This window comes from Xenopus tropicalis, chromosome 10 (assembly GCF_000004195.4).
Source record: "Xenopus tropicalis strain Nigerian chromosome 10, UCB_Xtro_10.0, whole genome shotgun sequence".
Classification (NCBI taxonomy): Eukaryota; Metazoa; Chordata; class Amphibia; order Anura; family Pipidae; genus Xenopus; species Xenopus tropicalis.
The window spans coordinates 10,141,364-10,166,015 of NC_030686.2; the positions used below are offsets into that span (position 1 = coordinate 10,141,364).

General features: G+C 39.4%; 2 protein-coding genes across 4 annotated transcripts in view; one reads left to right on the forward strand and one right to left on the reverse strand.

Annotated features, from left to right (window-relative positions):
* cdk12 (cyclin-dependent kinase 12) overlaps positions 1-24,652 on the reverse strand; it is a 34,959-nt gene that overhangs the window by 8,036 nt on the left and 2,271 nt on the right. Inside the window, exons 2-14 of one of the 3 annotated variants that reach the window (XM_012971492.2) lie at positions 20,628-21,494; positions 18,904-19,083; positions 17,038-17,177; positions 16,328-16,498; positions 13,748-13,937; positions 13,368-13,424; positions 12,272-12,373; positions 12,075-12,152; positions 10,947-11,063; positions 10,415-10,546; positions 9,454-9,656; positions 5,500-5,952; positions 1-630 (exon numbers count right to left, since the gene is read on the reverse strand). The exon at positions 1-630 is cut by the window's left edge and continues 1,619 nt beyond it. In XM_012971492.2, coding sequence (XP_012826946.1) covers positions 1-630; positions 5,500-5,952; positions 9,454-9,656; positions 10,415-10,546; positions 10,947-11,063; positions 12,075-12,152; positions 12,272-12,373; positions 13,368-13,424; positions 13,748-13,937; positions 16,328-16,498; positions 17,038-17,177; positions 18,904-19,083; positions 20,628-21,494 — 3,320 coding nt within the window. 3 annotated transcript variants of the gene reach the window in all.
* The window catches only part of med1 (mediator complex subunit 1), a gene marked incomplete at its 5' end in the record, with an annotated part of 44,689 nt that continues 37,022 nt past the window's right edge, over positions 16,986-24,652 (forward strand). The window contains 1 exon segment of the mRNA NM_001097258.1: positions 16,986-17,016.

The window sequence follows — 24,652 nt, forward strand, 5'->3', positions numbered from 1 at the left end:
AAGCCGGAGATGGGGCAGCCCAAGCCTGGTTTGTCCCTGCCGCTGTGGTCCCTGACCCCAACTCACTGTAGTTTGGGATTTTGGCTTCTTGATAGAGGTGAGAGCTGTTACTGCTCCCCTCTAGTTGTCCAGGTGGAGGCACTGCGCCAGAGTGCATCCCTAGAGGGATCCTGGTGAACCTGAGGTCTTGGTCCCCTGGGAACTGCACCGATCCTGTTCCCTGGTAACCACTTGATTCCCCCAGCTGCCCTGGGAATGTCCTGCTTTTTCGTAAAGTTTGTGGTGAACATTCCCCTAGCAGTTGCCCAGAGTCTCTTTCATCCAAGTCCGCGTTTGCGTTTTCCTCTGCGCCCTCAGCGCTGTAAGTCCTGGAGGACAAAGTCTGTGATAACTCTGAGGGAGGCCGGAGGGCCTGTCTTTCTCTACCACCTTTAACGGAGGAAGCTTCTACCTCTGGATTCGAGAAAAGCTGTAGAAGAACCGCGGTCACTGCTGGGATCACATCTTGGTTGTCGCTTTCGGTAAGGGGTGGAGGGGGAGGAGGGGGCCCGGGAGGCTCTGGGGGTCTCTTCTCCGGAGGCAGGATACGAGGGTGACAAGCTGTGGGAGGGTTACTCCGTTTGACACCATCTTTAAAAAATGCACATAAATAAAATATAAAGAAGAAAAAGACATTTACATATAGTATCAAACAGATCTGTTCAGTACAGAATAAAACATATCAGAACATGTAATGAAATGATGAATGATATCAACCCTTGTCTGACATTATCCCATTGTAAAGAAATAGATCTTGGGACTTGAAGACCCCCTGCACTCCAAAGAATCTCTACACCACTATGGAAAGCAAAGGGACTTTCTCAAGTCCCGGAATCCATTACTTCACAATGAACCAAAGTGAGGGAGGGGTTGAAGGACTCTGTGAGCCTCAGAGGAGGGTCGGAACTGATCCCTGTAGCACTATCATGGCCTCCTTTTAATCTGTAGAACGAGGTATGTCTGTGTATAACGAGGTTAAAAACAACAAACAAATTATTAGCGGAAGTTCAGCGTTTATGCACTTTTACATAAAACCAACTAATGAATTAAAAAAAAAAAAGAGTATTTTTCCCCTTTAAAATGGTTTAGCCTGTCAAGGAAAAGCAATGGTGCAAGTACTAAGCGCCTTTGGGCTATACCTGCATCATATTACTTTTTCCTATTTACACAATTTTTTGAGAAAATGAATCAGGTGGGTGCTGTAATACAGAGACTGGGAAATAGCAGGACAGGCCCTTGTTTACCAGGAAATACAAAGACAGAAAGGCAGCTGTCTCGCAGCTTCTACAGGCAGCGTTAAATTGCTGGAAAGCTGCTCTAACTTTTAAAAAATAGAAGTGACTTTTTTTCCTCTACTATTTTATGCAGATTTGATTTCAGGCAAAATCTGTCTGGATAAACCCAGTAGGACTGTTCTGCCCCCAATAAGGGGTAATTATATCTTAGTTGGGATCAAGTACAGGTACTGTTTTATTATTACAGAGAAAAGGGAATCATTTAACCATTAAATAAACCCAATAGGGCTGTTCTGCCCCCAATAAGGGGTAATTATATCTTAGTTGGGATCAAGTACAGGTACTGTTTTATTATTACAGAGAAAAGGGAATCATTTAACCATGAAATAAACCCAATAGGACTGTTCTGCCCCCAATAAGGGGTAATTATATCTTAGTTGGGATCAAGTACAGGTACTGTTTTATTATTACAGAGAAAAGGGAATCATTTAACCATGAAATAAACCCAATAGGGCTGTTCTGCACCCAATAAGGGGTAATTATATCTTAGTTGGGATCAAGTACAGGTACTGTTTTATTATTACAGAGAAAAGGGAATCATTTAACCATTAAATAAACCCAATAGGGCTGTTCTGCCCCAATAAGGGGTAATTATATCTTAGTTGGGATCAAGTACAGGTACTGTTTTATTATTACAGAGAAAAGGGAATCATTTAACCATGAAATAAACCCAATAGGACTGTTCTGCCCCCAATAAGGGGTAATTATATCTTAGTTGGGATCAAGTACAGGTACTGTTTTATTATTACAGAGAAAAGGGAATCATTTAACCATGAAATAAACCCAATAGGGCTGTTCTGCCCCAATAAGGGGTAATTATACCTTAGTTGGGATCAAGTACAGGTACTGTGTTATTAATGGATTTCCAGATAAGGGGTCCAATACCTGTATTACATATCTAGTACCTGTGTGTATATAATTTTTTTACCCCCACACACACGTCTCTTCCTTTTAATTTTTTCTTCCTGCTCCTCTAATCCATCCAGTTCTTTTCTTTAGGATATTCCTATTGTGTAACTTCTTTGCTCATCCTTCTCTGCTATTTTATACAGTTCTTCTTCTTGTACAGTTCCCTTCCCTTCGATCTCATTTTTTTTTGTTTTTTAATTCCTCATCTCATACTCAACCTATTTTCACCTGTCTGTCCCCAGCTGTTTCTGCACCAACCACAAAACTTTTAGAATGATGTAAAGAGTAATATTCTGACACAACTTGCAATTGGTCTTCATTTTTTATTATTTGTTTTTTTAATTATTTTGTTTGGCAGCTCTTCAGCTTGGAGTTTCAGCAGCTATTTGGTTGCTAGGATCCAAATTACCTAAGCAACCAGAGGTTTGAATGAAAGACTGATATATGAATAAAAGAGGACCTGCAAAGAAAAATAAGTATAAAGTAACAAAAACAACTGTAGCTTCACAGAGAAATCGTTTTTTGTGGGGGGGGGGGGGGGGGTTTCCGCTCAGGGGTCAGTGACCCCCACTTGAAAGCTGCAAAGAGTTAGAAGATGGCAAATAATTCAAAAACTATGAAAAACAAATAACGAAGACTAATTGAAAAGTTGCTTAGAATTGGGCATTCTATAACATACTAAAAGTTAACTAAAAGGTGAAAGCCCCATCTCCCCTTAACCTTCTCATCTTTATACTTTATCTTCTCATCTTCATCTATGGCTCCTAATTTCACTCCTGCCTCATTATTCTCTCTCCACCTCTTCTTCCACCAACTCCCATTACTTTGTCCTCTCTCTGGTTTCATTACCTCCCTATTCCAGTTTCTCCATGTTTTGGTTCTACTTTTTTCTAATTTTATTTTTGCCATTTAGCCCTTCTTGCCTAATGCTTTGATCATTGCCATTCTTGTGTTTTGATCTTATGCTTGTGTCCCTATGCCCTTGCCTCTATCTATAATGCCTCTATCTATAACTCGGGTGTCTATTGCCTCCACAAGTGAGCAGCAAGGTGATTCAACTTGTGTTGTATACAATAACCTTGCAGCTCACTCATGCAGGCACATGTGGGGTTAGTTTACAGACGCAGCAGATAATGCAAACCTTGGCTAATACATCCCAATGTTCTCGCCCATTTCTGGTAAAAGCTACAAGTCCCAAGTCTGTTCCAGGTCAGAAATAACTATTGTACATTGTCTGTCATTAGACCATGATGAAGACTTTAAGCAGAGTCCTAGATTAGGAAGATGTTGTTTTATATAATAAATGACAGGTTTAGAAAAAAATTGTGTGTGTGCATGGAAAGGCAAGAACTCTGTGTAAACTGCAACTCTCCCAAAGAAAAGCATTTTCCACTCACTGGGGCATATTCACACTTACACACACTGGCACCTCTCATTCTGTATACTTATGGAATGCAACACCTGCATAAACATTATCCCGAATGCATATCCAACTGCTAAAGTCACTATGGAGCTGCACCTTTAGGGGGGGGGGACCCTGGCAGGTAAATTACCTGTTACAATTCGTTACACACTGGCATTAAGGATTATAAGGATGTTAGAAAAGATGATGATGTTCGTAAGGATGTTAGTTGACACAAGACAAATAAATAAAAAGTACACGGACTGTACAACTAGGATTGTGGACTTTCATAATAACATGAACTTTAAATGAGTGTGTGAAAAGCATGCAGTAGGATGATGCTTGGAAAGATGTGCATGGGGGGGGGGTCAAAATCGGTTTCCATTATTTAATGTAAAAAAACTGCTCAACTTGACTAAATATATTCCTAATGAGGAGATGCAGTTTACATATCATAATGTGAAAAGTCTTTACTTAACTTTTAATATAATGCAATATAATGTATTGTGTTACCACAAAAAATGCTTTCTGAATGTCAAGCAGTGTCTGGCCTAGGATCCCATAACACTGCATAGCATCCAGCATCACAGGATTCAGTCTGAACACTTCTTTGGTCAGTTCTTCCTGCTGATGTGTTTAGCAAAGGGGATCCCGTGTTGGCATCTTTATATGAACACCACGAGGGACGCTCCCATGCTGGGGACTGTGCCCTTTATAATCTATTTGGTCGGTCACAACCCAAATAAGACCACATTGGTTTGCCAAGCCATAATCTGTTCTTACTTTATGTTCAGGGAAACCCAAAGGACCTTCCATTCATGTCAATGGGAAGTGATGTGTGGCAAGTAGAAGGCAACAGTTCACTGCAGCTAATGAAGTTAAACTGGCACTATATAAATATTCAATTTCCTTGTCTTCTTTGCAGGGAAAATGGTTTTCTCCAAAAAGAAAAAGCTTTAACAGTTTATACTAAATAAATAATATGGATTTCCCATTCAGTACATATTACGTGGCTTTGTCTCCGAGTCCCTGAGTTGAAGGGACTACGTTTTGGAAGAAGAACACAACATACCATACCACTGTATGCCTGGTCCCAGGAGAAGAAGAAAAAAAAAGTTAAATGCCCCTCTTAACTGTGTGATATAATTTAGCTTTTTTATGTAAAGCTAGATTCACAAATCTTCATTTGGGAGTATAGGTGAAAAAATGTACAGTGTTAAATGTATAATATGAAAGATGGACGCAGCATGGAAAAAAAGGAGAATGATGGTTTAATGCTGGGTGTAAAAAACTGAAAAGCATATTTTCTTTTGCTTGGATATTTGCCAGAATGTTTGTAGAAGTTCATAAGTTATGTGGTGAGGTAAGGGCCAAATGTGATTGGATAAGTTACATTAGGCTCTTACGCGTGACTGGTTAAGGGAAAGAATTGCTTTGTCTGATGCAGACACAACACTTCATGTTTCCCCAGCAGACATAAATGGAGTGACATTTATAGCATATGAACATGTAATGAGAATACACAAACACTAACCCTTATCTTATCCCTTCTAGCACTTGAATTGATTAAAAGCTCAAATAGCAAGTAGGATTTTAATTTACAGTTTATTATAAACCAAAATACACATGTTTGGTGTCTCTGCAGTTTCCAATTTCTGTGCTGTAAAGACACCTTTCCTTTCCCAATGAGTAAAGCTGAAGAACCCTAGTGCAGAGAACCCTTCACAGCACACAGAAAGGAGGTTTGTATTTGAATCACAGCATTTTCTCATCTTCCTCAAGGCCCCAAGCCACCCCTATATTTCTTACATGCAGTGTGGTCAAGGTGGGTGACTCAGGGTGACCAGTAATTACCTGCGTCTTCCTCCTCCTCTTCGTTTTGCTCGTGGTGTTTATCTGGTTCCTCCTCCTCCTCAAGAGTGATGTGTGCTGTGGGGTTGCTTCCACTCTGCTCTCCATTGCTTTCTCCAGGTGCATCCACGACTTCCTGGGGCTTGAGGAGTTGGCTCAGTAGGACGGCTAGAACATTCTGCACCTCTCCCTGAGTTCCTGCCCCCAGAGGGTCCACTTGGTCCAGGGTAGGGGTCTCTTTGGGTGGCTCCACCTCTTGGGGAGGAACGGCAGCACCAGTCAAGGCTGTGATAGACTGGTTGAGGGCCTCCAGCTGCAGCTGCATGTCTGGATTGGCCTGGACATTTAACAGTTGAGATATCTGGGAAACACTGAGGTCTGTCTGGCTCTGAAGAAGATTCAGCAGGACGGCCAGCTCACTCTGATTCAGCTGCTGGGTGATATCCCCTAAAACCGCTGGACATTGAGAAATAAAATAACAAACAAAAAACAAAAGTGAGTGAACAGCAAAAAGCAAGAGAGCTGGAACTTTTCCACGGCCTCCAAAACATTACCCGCAGAATTCATTTCCCAAACCACATTAACGGGTCATTAGCTGCTGGAATTACGTACGTAGCATTGCTTTCGATCATCATTTTGACTTTCCAAGTTACAATAATGTTTAGTTATACACAAGAGATCCACTGCTAAAAGGCACAGGTAATAATCAGTTTTCTTAGCAAAGTGCGGATTTTATGAAACTTTGCGAGTCGTCAGCAACATAGTTGCTTCCAAACCTAAAATCTAAAGAAGCCCTTACACACGCTCAATATAAATAACTTGTCTGGAGCTTAAATTTTACTCTCTCTCTTTTACAGCCCTATTTAAGAAAGAAACAGCTTATTGTCTCAGGATACAGCAGGCTCAGCAGAAATTTCAATGTGGCGCAGTTCTGTGCAACAACCATTTGCTATTCAGGGTCTTTTTCAGCTTCCAGGCATCCCCTGGTACACAAGAGGGTGCAAACAGAAAGAGGAAAACAGATAAAGCACCTTTGGAAAGTTTTACAGGAGCAGAATTGGGCAGCACACTCCATTCTTCCATTTTTTTCTTGAATTGGTTTGACTTTCTGCACAGTGTGAATGGTTTTTGTGCTAAATTCTCAGCCACTTCCCTTTCCTGCTGCATCCTTGTAAGAGCAGGGAGCAGGTCTGGACTGGGAGTCAGAATAGGCCCTGGCTTTTCAAGTACACAGAGGCCCAAACAGCCCCCCCACAGCCCAATAAATAGTGACTGTCTATGGCATCTTACAGCAGCCCCTCTGGCATTCCCAGTACCCAGAGGTACAAACAGCCCCCCAGCCCAATAAATAGTGACTGTCTGTGGCACCTTACAGCCCCCCTGGCATTCCCAGTACCCAGAGGTACAAACAGCCCCCCCAGCCCAATAATAGTGACTGCAGCTGTGTTCCTGACTGTATATAATTTGCAAACAAATTTACATGACCCAATAAGGATTAAGTTAGACCTGTCACTCAAATTTCAAGTCCAGTTGGATATTCTGAGGCAAAAAAAAGTAATACCAGAAATAATATATATATATCTTTTTTAAAAAAAGGACTAAAATGTAAATACATTATATTTACCACATATTTACATTTGTTTCTTACTGACATTCTTATCTGCTGTTCAACTCTTTTTTTTGCCTTCCTCTGGATCAACTAGCAGTTAGGCAGGTTATATATAGGCATTATGGTTGAACTTGATGGACGTACATCTTTTTTCAACCTAACTTACTATGTTACTAAGTAACTTTGACAAATGCAAACACGTGGTTGGCGTGAAGTGGTTAATCTTCTCAAATAGTACTCTGAGACAAGTGGATTGTAGGATGGGACTTAATATTCTTGGATGTACAGATGCTATATTAACATGTCCATAAGTAAATTATACTGTGCAACATGTATATTTTTGTTGCTTGTCTTTATTTGTTGTAAGAATTCCACACTGCATTTTTACTCCTCTACCCTTGCAGGGAAGGAATATATATTTGATAGCACAGATGTCACACACATCACGGATTTCTTTCTTGCCACATTAGGCTTTTAGTAATATAGTTACGGTTTGTTGTACATAGTAATTGCGCTAGTCCATATGGATGTGGTTTGGTATATATTATACAATAATCCACACACATTGAAATATAGTGGCAGAAAAAAAACTATTTGCAATCCTTTGTCAAGTGTGATGAAGCATGGAACATAAAGTAATGCAAAATAAAAATATGTGCGCACCCATCAGCAGGGTTGTCTGTGGTGGTTCCTTATAAACACTAAATTGCCTTAAAATGCCCTGGCTCTTTACCCAACTAGTTATTATCTTATTGCCAAGTCTTTATTCATATAAAAGGCAGACAAGCCCTACGCTGCTCAAATTAATCTATTTCACCCCATAATATAAAGGTTTACAAAAGTATTTTGTCACCAACAGCAAAACCGAACTAAACTTGGTTTAAGGAGGCTTGTACAGGTATGGGAGCGGTTATCTAGAATGCTTAGGACCTGAGGTTTACCGGATAAATGGTCTTTCCCTAATATGGATCCCCATATCTTGTCTACTTAGTAATTTAAACAAGAAATAATCCCAATAGGATGGTTCTGCCCCCAATAAGGGGTAATTATATCTTAGTTGGGATCAAGTACAGGTACTGTTTTATTATTACAGAGAAAAGGGAATCATTTAACCATTAAATAAACCCAATAGGGCTGTTCTGCCCCCAATAAGGGGTAATTATATCTTAGTTGGGATCAAGTACAGGTACTGTTTTATTATTACAGAGAAAAGGGAATCATTTAACCATGAAATAAACCCAATAGGGCTGTTCTGCCCCAATAAGGGGTAATTATATCTTAGTTGGGATCAAGTACAGGTACTGTTTTATTATTACAGAGAAAAGGGAATCATTTAACCATTAAATAAACCCAATAGGGCTGTTCTGCCCCCAATAAGGGGTAATTATATCTTAGTTGGGATCAAGTACAGGTACTGTTTTATTATTACAGAGAAAAGGGAATCATTTAACCATGAAATAAACCCAATAGGGCTGTTCTGACCAATAAGGGGTAATTATATCTTAGTTGGGATCAAGTACAGGGTTTTATTATTACAGAGAAAAGGGAATCATTTAACCATTAAATAAACCCAATAGGGCTGTTCTGCCCCCAATAAGGGGTAATTATATCTTAGTTGGGATCAAGTACAGGGTTTTATTATTACAAAGAAAAGGGAATCATTTAACCATTAAATAACCCCAATAGGACTGTTCTGCCCCAATAAGGGGTAATTATATCTTAGTTGGGATCAAGTACAGGTACTGTTTTATTATTACAAAGAAAAGGGAATCATTTAACCATGAAATAAACCCAATAGGGCTGTTCTGCCCCAAGCTGCAGGCATACCTTCAGTTCTCTCAATAGCGCCCTTAAGTCTCCCCATATTTCACCTGTTTAAAAGATCTGAAGCCAAACAAGAAGAAAAAACGCTGAGCTGTGTAAAGAAAGTTCCCATAATGCCTCACTCCTGCACAGACATGCAGACCAAGTGAACATGCTCAGTTAGTAAGACTGAGTCAGCTTGATGCCGATTGGCTCAGATTTACATTCCTAAGGGGGGGAGTGAGTTCTTAGCATTCTTGAGGGAGGGGGAGCAGGAGAGAGCAGAAAGCTGCATGTCTGTGGCACAGGAATTACAGACACAACAAATCTTCTTTTCAGAGAAGTCAGTGCAGCGTTTCTGTGAGTGCTTATGGCTGTATTTACATAGACCTTTCTGATAAAGCTTACTTAGTTTTTACCTTTCTTTCTCCATTAAGATCAAATCACCGAACACATCACCACCAGTACTGAAATGAGTGGAGTTGCATACAAAGGTCACTGAACACAAAAAAGAGCTACCAGGCATTTTAGTAATACCATCTCACCTAAGTCGCTAACACTGGACTCTGTTTTTACTGGCTGCGTTGGTGCTGGGCTGCTGTTTTTCATGGCATCTCCACCTGGGACAGATACACTCTCTTTTCGAGGGGCCTTAATCGCTGGGGGTTCCTCAAGGACGATGCCACTCTGTCTTTGTCTTCTTCGTTTTTTACTCCACAGCTCATGACAGTCCTGCCAGTGAGGAAGGCTAAAGGAAAGCAGAGGAACACTGCTTGTCAAACACAAACACTTAGAGGTCAAATTAAGTAACAGCACTGTAAACTTGGGACTAATTATCTTTTACTTCACAAGAAAGGGGTTTTAAAGGACATGTAAACCCCCACAAAGAAATCTTTAAATACCTGCCAATCCGGTTGTTTAAAGGTTAATAGTAAGGCTGCAGTATCCCCTAATTACTTAGGATTTCTTCTCCTACTCTAACCCACTCTATCCCCTTTCTTTTTGGGATTTGCTTTGGCTGCTGGCTAACTGAGCATGCTCAGTTCTCAACTCTAGTTACAAAACACACCCTCCAGTCTAGAAGCAAATGGAGAGATGGCATTGCTGGTTTCCATATAAACATTTTTTCCCCTAACTTCCTTTCCTGAGCTCAGTTCAACCATTACAGTACCCAATCTAAGGACAATGTTTTTATCAAATTAAGTTCTGCCTGTGTAAGCCTGCATTCTTCAATGTATGAACTTTACTGTGCTGTTTGCTGATGTAAATGGAAAAATGGCTGCTGGGTGAAAAGCTATTTGTTCTAGAAAAATGTGATGGCGCTGGAAAACAGAGGGGGCATATGCAGTACAAATGACACAGGGGAGATATTTCCAACTTACATACATGGTAGGAAAATGTAGGGTTTACACGTCATTTAAAACATCTGTTATTGCAGTTTACAGTATATGCTGGTTATTAAGTGACCCTGCCCCCAAAATTTTAATGTATATTATACTATCTTACTCTGGAGTAGCCATCTTGCAGACATCTACATCCTTCAAGAAATCACTCTGTAGAGTCTGCTCAGCAGTGCAACGTTTGCTGGGGTCCAGTGTAAGCATATGGTCCAACAGATCCAAAGCAGGTGTAGGAACACTGGAGAACAAGCACAGAGAGGTAATAAGAAATACTTATTATTTAAGACAGTTTAAGAATCAGGTGTAGAGCTGGCAATACAAGGGAGGATTTTTGTGCAATCCTATAGTTTGGCATATAGATCAGACCACTGGTTATTTGACACAAATATAGCCAAAATATACTAAACTGATCAGTAGGCCAGAATGACAAAATCTTTGCTGAATGGTAGGCCTAGGGCCACGCATGGAATGCTGGCTTACCAAGTCAATTTAAAGCAACCAGACTATCTTGTTATATTACTGCACAAAATGTTTCTTATGTCACAAAAGTTCATGCTTCCATGTACGGCTTTATACCCAGCTTATCCTTAACAAAAAGTCAAATTAGATACAGGAGAACCTTTAGCTCTCAGACTCACAAGGAAAACTCTTCCCGTAACCTCCGTCTGTACTGCTTCTTCGGTTTCATAGTATTGAAGTATGGTAGTTTGATAACATCCGGCCAAACGGCTGGACAGGGGCTGCCACACAGTCGGCTAAGAAAAAGAATATACTGTTATTGTATAGGAAGCGATACCTGAATAAATATTACAAAAAATCAGCTAAATGCAGATAAAAAAATCAGATAAATGCAAAAATCATCTTAATCAACTAAATACAGATTAAAAAATTGAATGGTGCACTGTACATGGCAATGTATGTAGCATGTGAATATTGAAATTCTGTTTCAAAATCAACTAGAATAATAAAACTTTGTAAATGTACCTTCTGCTAGTTTGGTACCAGTGCCTACACTTAGGAGATCAATGTGCCACATCTAAAATATACTGTGACAGTAAATGCACATTCTATTGCACAACGTGACACAGTTCATTACACCATAGCACGCCCCTGTTACTGCATGTCAGATCTCTCTGTGGGGCACAGTAAGTACACCTATGGTCAGTGCACCCCCTCCTGTTGTAAGGAGACAGAGCTACAACTAATAAAACTTGCATAGAATAAAACTTCTATGCCTGAAAGTGTTATAGTCTCCTCCTTACATGTTCCTCTGTTCCTGAACCTAACAACGGTCTGGCACCTACATTTTCTCTTCAGCCAAATCTGGTCCATGTCACCGCTTACAGGACCCAATATTTCCCTAATGGGGGACTCTGTTTCCTTGGCATCTTCCATAAGCAAATATTGCCTGCATATTCAGTTAACCTTACAGTCAGACAGCACAGCAGCTCTAAATGAATTGTTGAGCCAAAAGTCTGGCAATAATCATCAACTGCTAGTGTAGAGAAACCACTAAAAACACAAAACACATTTAACAAGACTGCAAAAGTGGTGAAAAGACCTTCAAATAGCAAGTGACTGACAGGGCTAATAATTGAAGCTCTTGGCCAGAAAATGTGCTTATAAGAGTTTTTGGGGCAATAGCCAGCAGTGACTGAGTTGTGCCTCTTTTAAGAGTGGTAGAAAAAGAAGTCCAAACAGTGCCATAAATAGAATTTGCTACTCCTGATAGTTGAATGGCAGACATATTGTACAGCAGAGATTACCTAATCAGTTCCAGCTGAGCCAACTCCTGATTGGCTTGGAAGATGGGCTTTTTAGTAAAAAGTTCCCCGAGGATGCACCTGAATGGATACAAAGCAGTAAGATTATAAAAGATGCAGAGTGTTGTGATGTATGTCATGATTCAGAGACATCTGGCATAATTAACGTTTACATTTTATAGGGAGTTACTGTTACTTACCCACAGCTCCACACATCTATAGCAGGAGTGTAGCGCTCTTCTCCTAAAAGCAGCTCTGGAGGTCTGTACCACAGTGTAATCACTTTATTGGTGTATGGACGGCTATAAAATGGGAGACACATGACCATGAACAGTGCATAGCAGAATCTTGGGAATACAACACAAATAAAAAAGGGGCTTCAATACACTGACAAAGTCCCCAATAAGTCCCACAAAAAACTATCCAGACTCATTCAAGTAAATGAAAGAAAGAAAATGTTTTAAAGACAGTGATCCCCAACCAGAGGCTCATGAGCAACATGTTGCTCCCCAATCCCTTGGATGTTGCTCCCAGTGGCCTCAAAACAGGTTCTTGTTTTTGAATTCTTGGCTTGAAGGCAAGTTTTGGTTGCATAAAAACCAAGTGTACTGCCAAACAGAGCCTCCTGTAGCTGCCAGTACACTAAGGGGTTGCCAAATAGCCAATCACAGCCCTTATTTGGCACAACCCCAGAAACTTTTTTGTGCTTGTGTTGCTCCCCGACTCTTTTTACATTTGAATGCGGCTCACAGTTAAAAGGTTGGGGATCTCTGTTTTAAGGTGTATAACAGATCAAATGTTTCTCCGCTGGCGTAATTCAGTAAGCAGAGAAACATCATGTATGCTCAAAATAAAATATTGTATTTTTATTGTAAAACAGATAAGTTATGTTGAGTGAAACAATTATCTGCAAATAACATTCATTACATTCAATTACATTCATTTTAAATAAGGCTTTGAGAATTAGTAAGGGTTTTAATAAAGTATCAGTTCAGTATCAATCAAAATATGTATGTCAATGTTTATATAGACATATGTCAATATATGTTGGCCAATCAATGTCTATACAATATATTAGGCTTTGCTCACTTATAAGAAAACATATCCAAGGCCTTGCATACTTGAAGTTATAAAAAAAGGATACAGATGTACCCAGAACAATAATGCATTTTAGTATATAAAAAAAAAAACTACTTGTGTATTGGGGGCTAAGGAGTCCATTTCGGTCAGATCTGCAAGAACCCAGATTGAGAAACACTGGAAAAGAGCTTAATTTAACAAAAGAAAATTACAAACCTCTCCTCTGAGCTATAAAGGCGTGCCAATCCAAAATCAGCTAGCTTGATCTGACCACTGCAAGAGAAAATCAATAAAAAGTTAAGATACTGTAACTCCAAGCAGCTTTCACCTGTTCAAAATATACAAATAATAATCTACCCCTACTGCAAAATAAAACATTAGAAAAACAATCACAGACTGCACAATATTTTAGATTTAGCCAAGTTCTACAAACAATTCATCAAATACTGGATCCCAACTAAAATCTATGAGCAAAATCCAAAACATGTGTGTGTGTTTTATAATGAATAATATCAGCAACCAGTTTACAGACAATCTTACACGTATGTCATGGTTAGAGTGTAACATATACTATTACATGCTTAGAAACTATTTACCTATTGTTTAACAAAATGTTAGAGCATTTGATATCTCTGTGAAGGAAGTTCTTTTTGTGGCAATATTCCAGCCCTTCCATCAGCTGTTTCATAAAAGATTTGATGTGGTCTTCTGAAAACTGCACCAGTCCTGATTCCAGCAGTCCCATCAGGTCATGGTCCATATATTCAAACACCAAATAAAAGGCACCTAGGGAACATTGAAATACAGAGTTGTGTTACTCTTGAAAAGGCAGTAATTTACTAGGGACAATTTAATGAGCAACTAAAGTCCCAAGTCAAACAGAATTTACAGGTTTAGCCTATGAAATAAAACTGCTCCACAATAAGAATCTCAAAACCCAGTACCATTGGTATAGCCGGATTCATCTTAGCTGGAATAACAACACTCCCGTGCATGTATCTGTGGTACAGTTGGCAGTATTGGTGTGCAAGAATAACTTTTGTTAATAGCAGAACAATCTCACACACACAGATATTAATCTCTTATAAATTCTGGAATCCATAACAGCAGATTCCAAACTGCTAAAACAGAACAGACTAAAAGAAACAGAGGGGTAAAGTGAAGTCATAGGGATTAGAGCAAAATATGATAAGATGAAGTACTGTGATGGGCATTTCTTACTTACTGGCATTGCGCTCATGATAACTGATAAGTGACGTATGTTTTCTGTTATCCAACTCATGTTTTCTGGCATTGATTACTTTTCCTTTTTAAATTCCAAAAACATATTTTTTCTAATAAAAAATATGCTTGCCAGGCTTCAAGTAGCATGCTTTTTATTTTTGGCAAAAATCAGATTGGGAAAGTAATAATCTGCCCTTGAGTACATTACTCTATTGGACTCTCTCTATTTTAATCACCTTTTAAGCTGTTCTTCACTTCCTCAAAAAATTAAGACATTATGACTTAAATACTGTACTTCCAGCATACAACTGAAACCACTACCTGGTCTCAGCAAACAAAAGTATAACTATAATGCTATAATTCTTATTTGTATTGCTTCTGTTTGGGTCATTTGCTACTCGATTTTCCGAGGAACCAGACATCACATTCTAATTCCATTAAACTCCAAGCTTGATAGCTGCAGAAATAAGGCTAACTGTACACCAGTGATCCCCAACCAGAGGCTCACTAGCAACATGTTGCTCCCAGTGACCTCAAAATAGGTGCTTATTTTTACATTTCTGGCTTAGAGGCAAGTTTTGGAAGCACAGAGACACAGTTTTAGCCTCCTGCAGGCTAGCAGTCCAGATGGGGCTACCAAATAGCCAATCACAGCCCTTATTTGGCCCCCAAAGAACATTTTTCTTGCTTGTGTGGCTCCCCAACACTTTTTACATTGGAGTGTGGCTCGCAAATTAAAAAGGTTGGGGATCCCTGCTGTACACAATAACTATTAGCTTACTGTAAAAGCTAGCACAACCAGTAACCTCAATGAATCACTGAATCCTCGCTTCTTGCTGTGCGAGTGGAAGCAAGAATTCTGAAACATGGAACCAACACAAAAAACACTAACAGCAACATTATTTTTCTTGTCAAAGGGTTTGCATGGAGTAAATGCTTCTTGACCTGCAGAACAAGGAGCCAGATTTTTCAGAAATATATAAATCTCACCATTACTGAGATGTTAATGAATCCATTTGATTTGAGTAAACAACTTTGGAACATTTAACTCTAACTCTTAACTATTCCTCTTAGGCAACAGAGCAGAGCAACTTGACTTCTTTGCAGGTGATTTGCCTGTGTGATGCAACGTTTTTCTTTTTTGATTGCTTTTTCATTTAATATCTGCTTTCCTTAATACAGCAGACAAAACAGGGAAAATGCATATTGCACACACTAGCAGGAGGTCTGTTGGTTGTGTTTCTTGTAATAATGTACTGCAATGCAGCCATTTAAAATTAATCAAATATTACTTTATGTCATATTATTGCAGAATCAGTCATATGGAACAAGCACAAGTCTTCCCATCAGCTAAGTAATTGTTTGTTTTTTTTCTACACAGGTCAAAGGAATTATTATTGATCGTTGGGAATCTTTGGACAATCTTGAACTACAAGGTAATTTCATGCAGTGTGCTTGTGAATGTTTCCAGTATTTCTGATCCTTGAAAATGTCAAGTGAGGCTTACAATTCGTAAGGCATAAAAATACACACAGTACATAGTGCTACACACCAATACATTAAAATAGTAACATAATACATTAATTACTTCTCCAGTTGGCCAGTGCCCTCCCACTGGTGATGTTGCCACCTGGCCCAGCCTATTCAGTGAGGACGTTCCACTTCCAATACCTGTCCCAACGCATTTATAAGTTGCTCCACTATGATTTATAGACCAGATAAAAATTTGCTCACCTGAGCATTACTACAGAGGACTAAAACTAATGTATTGCATCTGCTGTCTTGCAGTTAGAACAATACAAAACAGAACCGTCTGACAACTACGGAAGCTTTAAGAATTCATATTCACACTTTCAACCCATAAAATGTTGACTCTAGAGTGCCGTCACTTGAGCTCGTTCTCTAGACCATGTTATGGAAATGTAGCAAGAAGATAACAAGATAAAGACTACCTTTGTCTTTCTTGAAGTCCAATGCATCCTGTTTATCCGTTACAATCTCCTTCATGTTGACCACACTCTTGTGAATGAGCTGCCGCAGGATTTTTATTTCCCGGATGGCAGTTATGGGGAAGCCTTCTTTTTCATTATCTAGACGAACTTTCTTTAAGGCCACAAGTTCTCCTACGAGAGAGAGATTAAGTTGTCTTTAACATATAGTAAATTTATAATAGAACTTTCTCCTCCTGTATTTGAACATTGAAAAAAATACTGTAACATATTCCTGTTGTGTTTCACTTGACCAGGAGTGACACTTCATTGGAGTGATACTTATTTTTATACCCTCAATGTGTGTGTGGGGATTTTGCCAGGATGTCAATTTTTTGGTACTGTCCAGTGAATAAATGAACTCATTCTCTAAAAAGATTTACAAAAAAAACCAACCAACCAGGGCACTTTGATTCGAACACGCACAGGACAGGTAATTTCTCAGGGCTCAGGGTATAAAGTTATTTGTTTTTGGAGACAAGACAAATTGTCACTAGTGAATTTAACTTGTCCAGTATTTATCTATTAGGTTAGGTAAGGGCCATAGGTAGTTCATTATACTTTGCCCACATGTTTTACCAAAGAAGAGCAAAAACAATTATACCTTTGTGATTCTGAACGGCATGATGCCTTTGTCTCCCAATGTTTGAGGCTGGAACATTTAAGTTTTTTACCTGTATCCTTGTCCTTGGCTTTGTAAACCTGCCCATAGGTTCCTTCTCCAATTATCCCGATAATGTCAAACTTGTCCACACATCTCTTTCCCCAGTCAGTTTCTGTCTGCTTTCTCTCGCCGTAACGGGGGCAACAGATTCTAAACAGAAGTTAATGAAACATGTCAATGTGGATGCAACACTGAATTACAAACTGCAGTAAATATTTGACTAAAAAGAAGCAATAATATCTGTAGTCAATACTACAGGTCAAACGGATCCTGTAGCTGGTTTTAAGTTGCTCCTGGTTTGATTTCATGCAGCTATTTTGTTTGAAAACTGGTTAATAGACCTGAGATACTGCACCTACTAGTCTGTTCAGGGCAGTGAGAAATGACAGCATTACATAAAAGAAAATAAGTGTCTTGGTTCTTCAGTGACCAAAGGGGAAATTTCATGTAATTTACATTAAACCCTCTCTCCTTCCTGCCATACCTCCCCTGCCCTAAAGGAGGGAACTAATTTTTACATATAAAAAGAAAAATAAAAAAAAAAAAACAATTAAAGCTATGGTGACCTGACAACAAGCCATGAAGGTGCCAAGCGGTTTCTTCCTTGATGCCACAGAAAATGGATGACTTCACTTTGGGGGACAGAGGAAATATCTTTTTTGTGGAGCATGTTGTGCAGAGAGGAAGAGGAAGGCCAAATGCTTCCAAATACAGAGACGATGGCAAAATTCTTTCATTAGTAATGGCAACTAGATACATGAGGGATGGGGTGTAGACAGTTATTTAAAGTATCGTAAAGATACATTTTCTGAATATAGGCAGCCTGGGTGAGCTATAGCTACACTACATGAAAATACAGTAAAAATCTCAATGGGTGTCAGGTATAGTAGTAGGAGTGGGTCTATTATTTTTGCGTGTCTCCTTAGAGAAGTTATACCCATGATTTCTATATCACTTAATGTAATCTGAGAGATAGGGAGTATTTTTAAAGAAACACTCAGTTTTGAAAAATTCATTTAATTACAGGATTCAGTGATGCTTCATACAGACATAAAAGGCAGGGCTGTCCAACTGGCGGCCCCCACCTGTCTGGATGCTGTGACTGCTTACCCTTTGTGTAAGCTTTAAATGGTATCAGTATTGAAATTAATTGGCCCCCCTGCATTCAGGCTTTAAGCCCCTGTGTTGTTTAAACATATAATCCCCTGTACCTTTCACACCCTGCATTGTTCACACCTCAGGCTCAGACTGTAAGCCCCACATTGTTCACCTGTTCACACCTCAGACAGACTGTAAGAGCAGTGCTAGCATTTGTGCCCTGTATGTACTGCCTGCCCTATGTTGCCTGTTTGTATGGCACACACAGGCAGCATAGGGCAGGCAGAGTACACGTGGTCCACGAGTTTAGATCCTGCAACATGTTATCAAAAAACATCAGAACAGCCATAAATAAAATGTGTAACAAGATAAAATAAAGACTTTGAATACTACCCACTCTTAGGGTGATTGCCCACAGGGAGAGAAGTCACCCATGGTAAATCTCGGCTCCTTTCCCCTGAAATGCCTTCCCTCCAGCAATAAAAGTAAGTCACTTTTGGGATTGCTTCATTTTCCGAAGATGCAGAGTTTCCTCCTGCATACGCCTTTCCACTGGCGATTCACTTGATTGCCAGTGGAGAGACATTTCGGGGGGATTAGTCACCCTCAGTAGCTAAAATTAACCACGAGTGATGTTTTCAAATAAGATGATTAAATTTCAATTTGATTAAGCAATCTCAATCTTCCTCTATTAAAAGAGAAATGTAATGTTCTACTTAAGCACCAGCTCTAATAAATGCTCCATCTCTAGTAAATGTCGTTGATAGAACAAACTTACTTTGGTCTCTTCTTTAAAGGCGGTTGAGGAGGTGCGACCACTTTCCTTTCTGGTGAATCTGGAGGTGATGGATCACCTCCTGGAAGCTCAGGAGGCAGAGGAAGGTCAGTTAAGAGATGTCGTGGTCTATCCTTATCTTTTTCCTTCTTAACACTTTTGGGAGGAGGGATCTCCTTAGGGCTGCAGAATAGGAGAAAAAGTGCGATAGTTATAGTGAGATGGAAACTAAACAGTGGCCACTTCACTGATATTATTGTGGAGTCCACAGATTATATCTCCTAATCCTGCCTTGTGGCTGAGGTAGGATAAAAAAAAAAAAAGCATCAGAGCCTGAAGTGGGCGTAGAACATTTCTAGTCTTAAAGCCATGTACTGAATGGCTGAATATTAATAACAACTTACATAATGCATATTGCAACATGCACTAATCTCTATCCAGCTGCATGCCAATACATTTTTAACCAGGCCTGTAGCATGAGGATTTTCCAGCTGATTTCATCTATAAACTGCATTGCCAGTCACTATATATTTCTGTTACATACCACAGAAACAATTATTAATAAAAACATAACAAGTATACTTTATGTCAAACCTACATTAAAACCATCAGAGGAATTGGGTGAATAGTTCTTTATTTAGTAACTTTACTTACATGAGATACAGTTGCTCAACCACAAATCTGAGGTTAAATGTACTCATTCAAAAAACGGCCGCACCTTCAATATTAATTTTCTTAAAACACAGCCGTAACCATGAAGAGTCAAAGGCACAAGAACTCTAAATGTGCCTCATGATGCATCATGGTCTAGATGCAGCTGGAGAAGTGAATTCCTGATGTTATACAGGTAAGGGACCCCTTATCCGGAAACCCGACATCCAGAAAGCTCAGAATTACGGAAAGCCCATCTCCCATAGACTCCATTTTAATCAAATAATTCAGATTTTTAAAATTGATTTCCTTTTTCTCTGTAAAAATAAAACAGTGCTTTGTATTTGATCCCAACTAAGATATAATTACCCCTTATTGGGGGCAGAACAGTCCTATTGGGTTTATTTAATGGTTAAATGATTCCCTTTTCTCTGTAATAATAAAACAGTACCTGTACTTGATCCCAACTAAGATATAATTACCCCTTATTGGGGCAGAACAGCCCTATTGGGTTTATTTAATGGTTAAATGATTCCCTTTTCTCTGTAATAATAAAACAGTACCTGTACTTGATCACAACTAAGATATAATTAATCCTTACTGGATGCAAAATAATCCTATTGGGTTAAAGTAATGTTTTATTGATTTTTTTAGTAGACAAGGTATGAAGATCCAAATTACAGAAAGACCCCTTATCCGGAACAGCCTAGGTCCCAAGCATTCTGGATAACGGGTCCTATACCTGTATTAATTGACTCAAACCACAGATGTAAGGCTATGAAATAAATACCCATTACTCTGTTTAAAAAGGTTTTTTTTTTATTGGGCGGTGGGGTGGTGTTTTATATCTGTTTGTGTTGGAAACTATATTCCCCTACTGCAAGGCCAAAAGTTTGACATTGCTGGAAAAAACTGCTTTATAAAATGTAATATTGTGCCTTCTTCAAAAAAACTAACTACAAGTATGTACAATGTACAATGTATTTTCTATTAGTTATTGTGGAATGAAACATTCCAATTTAACAAATATATTTAAAGAGTTTTTAAGGCTCGGTCAAAACCCTTTATATTCTCACCTTTCAATGTCATCCTCTCCTAGCAGCAGCGGTGGAAGCGGCAACGGAGGCAGCGTTGATGTCTTCATGTGAGGGACCATATGAATTAGAGGTGGTTGTGGCTTGGCAGGTGAAGGAACTGGGAGCTGGGAATTTGCCTGAGTGGACAAAGATGACTGCCGTACATAATGAGAGGATGTCAAAGAGGCAGCCACTGTAGTAGGAAGGGGCAGGAATGTTAGTGTAGGTGGAGGTGGTAGGGGTGGAGGCGGCTGTTGCAGGACAGCTGGGGATGGCGGAAGAGGAGGCAGTGGGGGAATATTTGAAGGAGGGGATGTTGGTAAAGGTGGAGGAGGTGACAGTATAGGAGGAAGAGGAGGTACATCTTTATCTCTGTCTGTCACTCCTTCTTTCGGCGTCAATACTTCCTCCTTGATTGCTGCTGGTTTGCAGTCCTTTAATCCTGAAATTTTAGGATCTTTAGCCTGTACCTGGGGCTTCTTTTCACTCTCCTCTTTTTTGGCAGAAATAGTCTTGGTTTCTGAACTGGTTGCAGTCACCATTTCCGGCTCAGAAACAGGTTTTTCCAACTTGAGAACTTTGGTTGCCTTTTTGAGGTCCAATGCAGAGGCAACTCTAGAATCTCCACTCTCTTTTTTCAAAATCAAAGGGCTGCCCTTTGATTCTCTACCAGCTGCCGCCGCTGCAGCTGCTATCTCCTTCTTCTTGCGACTGAGCTCGGCTCCAAGGCTGGAGTTTAACGGTAGCCTGGCAGGCGAAATACTGGAATGGCGACTTCTTGACTGGGATTTTTGCTTCTTACTGCGAGATGATGAAGATGACTTTCTGGGATACAAGGGACTCCTGCTTCTAGACTTGGCAGACTTCCTAAAATATTAAAAAAAAAAAATAAATGTATATATACTGAGGAGTATAAAAGAAAGGAACATGATCGTCAATAGTAGCAGAAACCAAAATCTGAATAGTAACAAGCATGGCTCCTCAAAAGGTAAATACACAAAGCTATAGTTATAAGCCAGTGGAGTGGAGATAACAATAATTGTTGTTTAACTGCTTTATTAACTCAAGCATCGGCAAAAGTATTACTTGCTCAGTATTCAAACACTGGGAGGCAGTGTCCTACTATCGGGTGCTGTAGCCTCACTGCAAAGAGCAAGTTTGCCTTAATGGTTTATATCACGGAAGCAGAGCCAGGCCAAAAATTAAGGGCACCCAAGGTAAGCTCCCTTACTTGGGCACTTACAGGGCCACAGTAACTGAAGGCCAGGGTCCTAGCGCCATATAAACATATAAAAAGGTACAGATAAGGGCTTGTTCCCGAGTTTTGTATTCATTTTTTAAAAAATTTGAATAATTTTATTAAAATGGAGTCTATGGGAGATGGCTTTCCCTTAATAAAGTATGTTTTAATAGTATACATTTGTAGATATAAATATCGCTAAAGGCATACTATTAACACATACTATAATACTTATTAATTTTTAACTCCTCTGTTATGCCAAACTTTGTTTTCTACTTACATAAGCAGAGCGACAGTTATTATTGCTTTAATATGCTCAGGTGTCGCTGGAGGGAATTCCACACAAATAAGTGACAATATATCATGCCAATGTCAACATTTCGGGTAGTCTAGAGCCTCTTGAAAAAGGCTCTAGACAATAGCTAAAATGTGGAACTAACAGGATATAATAATTAAGACATTCAAAATTCAGTGCACTATAACCAATGAGAAGTTATCAAAAGCAAAGTATAAGGTTTAGTTTCTGGCAAAATAATTGTCTTTTTGGAGTTACTTTATTTAATTTTCTTCTAGGCAAAAGAATTTTTGCTAATGGCATACAGGGTGCTTTTAGGAGTGCAACATTTTTAAACAGACAAAAAAAAAAGTGGTGATAAAGTGCCTGAAACGACTCATGTCGTGGGCAAGTGGACAAGTAAATGGGGCATTTTGGCACTGTGTTTTTGGGCAACTTAAAAATAATTTCAGCAGCTATCCGGTTGCTAGAGCCCAATTTAACTAAAGGTCCCCATACACGTGAAGATTTGCTCGCTTGGTGAGGTCGCCAAGCGAGCGGATCTTCACCTGGTATCCCCACCTACGGGTGGGCGATATCAGGGAACGTGTAGGCCCTGGGGCCAAATGATCGAATTATAATGGCTGCAATGAGGCAGTCGGTTCAGGGACCGCATCAATGAGCCGATGCGGTCCCTGATCCGACTGAATCTTTTAACCTGCCCGATCGATATCTGGCCTATTTCTGGCCAGATATCGGTCAGGTATGGCCGTTGTTTCTGCCCCTACACGGGCCGATAAGCTGCCAAATCGGACCAAGGGACCAATATCGGCAGCTATAATCGGCCCATGTATGGGGACCTTTAGCAACCAGTTAGTGGTATAAAAGAGACCGGTGTATGAACGGAGGAGGGCCTAGATAGAAAGATAAGCAACAAAAAGGGAGATAATAGTTTTGTTTGATAGGGTCAGTGACCCCCACTTGAAAGCCAAAGAGAGACAAAAGTAAAAGGCAAATAATTAAAAAACTATAAAATATAAAACTAAGACCAACTGAAAAGTTACTAAGAATAGGACAATCTATAGCATACTAAAATTTAACCTGGAGGTGAACCACCATTTTAATAGCAATTACCTAGGTGCACTTGTGGATCAAATGATCGTTGCTCAAACATGGAGTCAGCATTTCAGAAAAACAATCACTTAACCCAAAAGTTGGTTTCATTTTCATATCACATTATCACATAGGGGACGTCTGATATTTTGGCTTTCCATTGGCATTTGGGAATTGCATGAAAGAGTTTAACAGGACATTGTCCAGGGGGGAACAGAGGGTAGTTTAATGAATTTAGGCACTTCATTGCCCACTATGACAATCAAATGACAAAACTTTCAGGCAACTGTTACAGAGCAGTGGAAGGTAACCTAGGGGGTTCTGGGTGTAATTCGAAAAATAGCAAAAAGCTAAATAGCTCGAAATTTGCCCATGTGCTTTCCTTAGCAGACTGTAATAATGCAGCAATGGAGCCTGTAATTATATATATGGGTGCAAAAAGAATGAATAACAAGGGAAAATGTGCATGTTTTCACACTAAATTAATTGAGTTCAATGGTCTCAAATTTGTGGGCACGAACATAGCTTAGGGGAAACAGTATTTTAGACCGCTGGCTAGTATGAATCATGTGACTGAATGAAAGAAGATAGGCCAGTGTAATTATTAGGAAATTATTAATGGCTGTTGGAAAAACTATGTAAATTATTAAAAAAAAAACTTATTTGATAAGTGTCCCATAAATAGCAGTTTCAGACAAAAAGATCAATTAGTTAACTCCTGCACAAGGAAGAACAAAACAGCCACCTCTGGATATGGCCAATGCCCGTGGCAATCACAGAAAGAAAACATAACTGCAAAAAATAGTGAAGAAAATATAATTCTAGATAATATATACCCCTCCTGTAAATTATAAGGACTAGGTTAAGAGAAGCGTGTTAATTATTTCTAGGCCCAAGAATAAAGTTGTTCACCTTCCAAATACTTTTCAGCTCAGATGTTTTCAGTTAGTACACTAGCAATAAGGACTTTTTTTTTTACCTTTCTCTAAAATGTAAGTTTTAACTTTAATGCTCTCTCTTTCTAGTCTTTCAACTGAACTCTGTAAAACTAGTAACTAATGTATCAAATAACAGTTGGTTTTAATGAAACTAAGGATGAAGACACACAGAGCTACTTTTTCACGGCTACTGAACAACAAAAAATCCCCTGCCATAGACAATACTGAGAATTGCCTCTGCTAAAACACACAGGGACAGTTATCAGTAAATGATCAGCATTGTCTATTTTAGTAGCCACTACAAGTAGCTGCTACTAGTAGCTCAGTGTGTCTTCACCCTAAGGGATTTGGCTCAGCAGGGCCAAACACAGGAAATGTAACAATACATTTAGCAAATTAGATCAGTTGCTCCAGGGGAATGACGAGATTAAAAAACAAAGCTTTAAAGGGGATCGGTCTC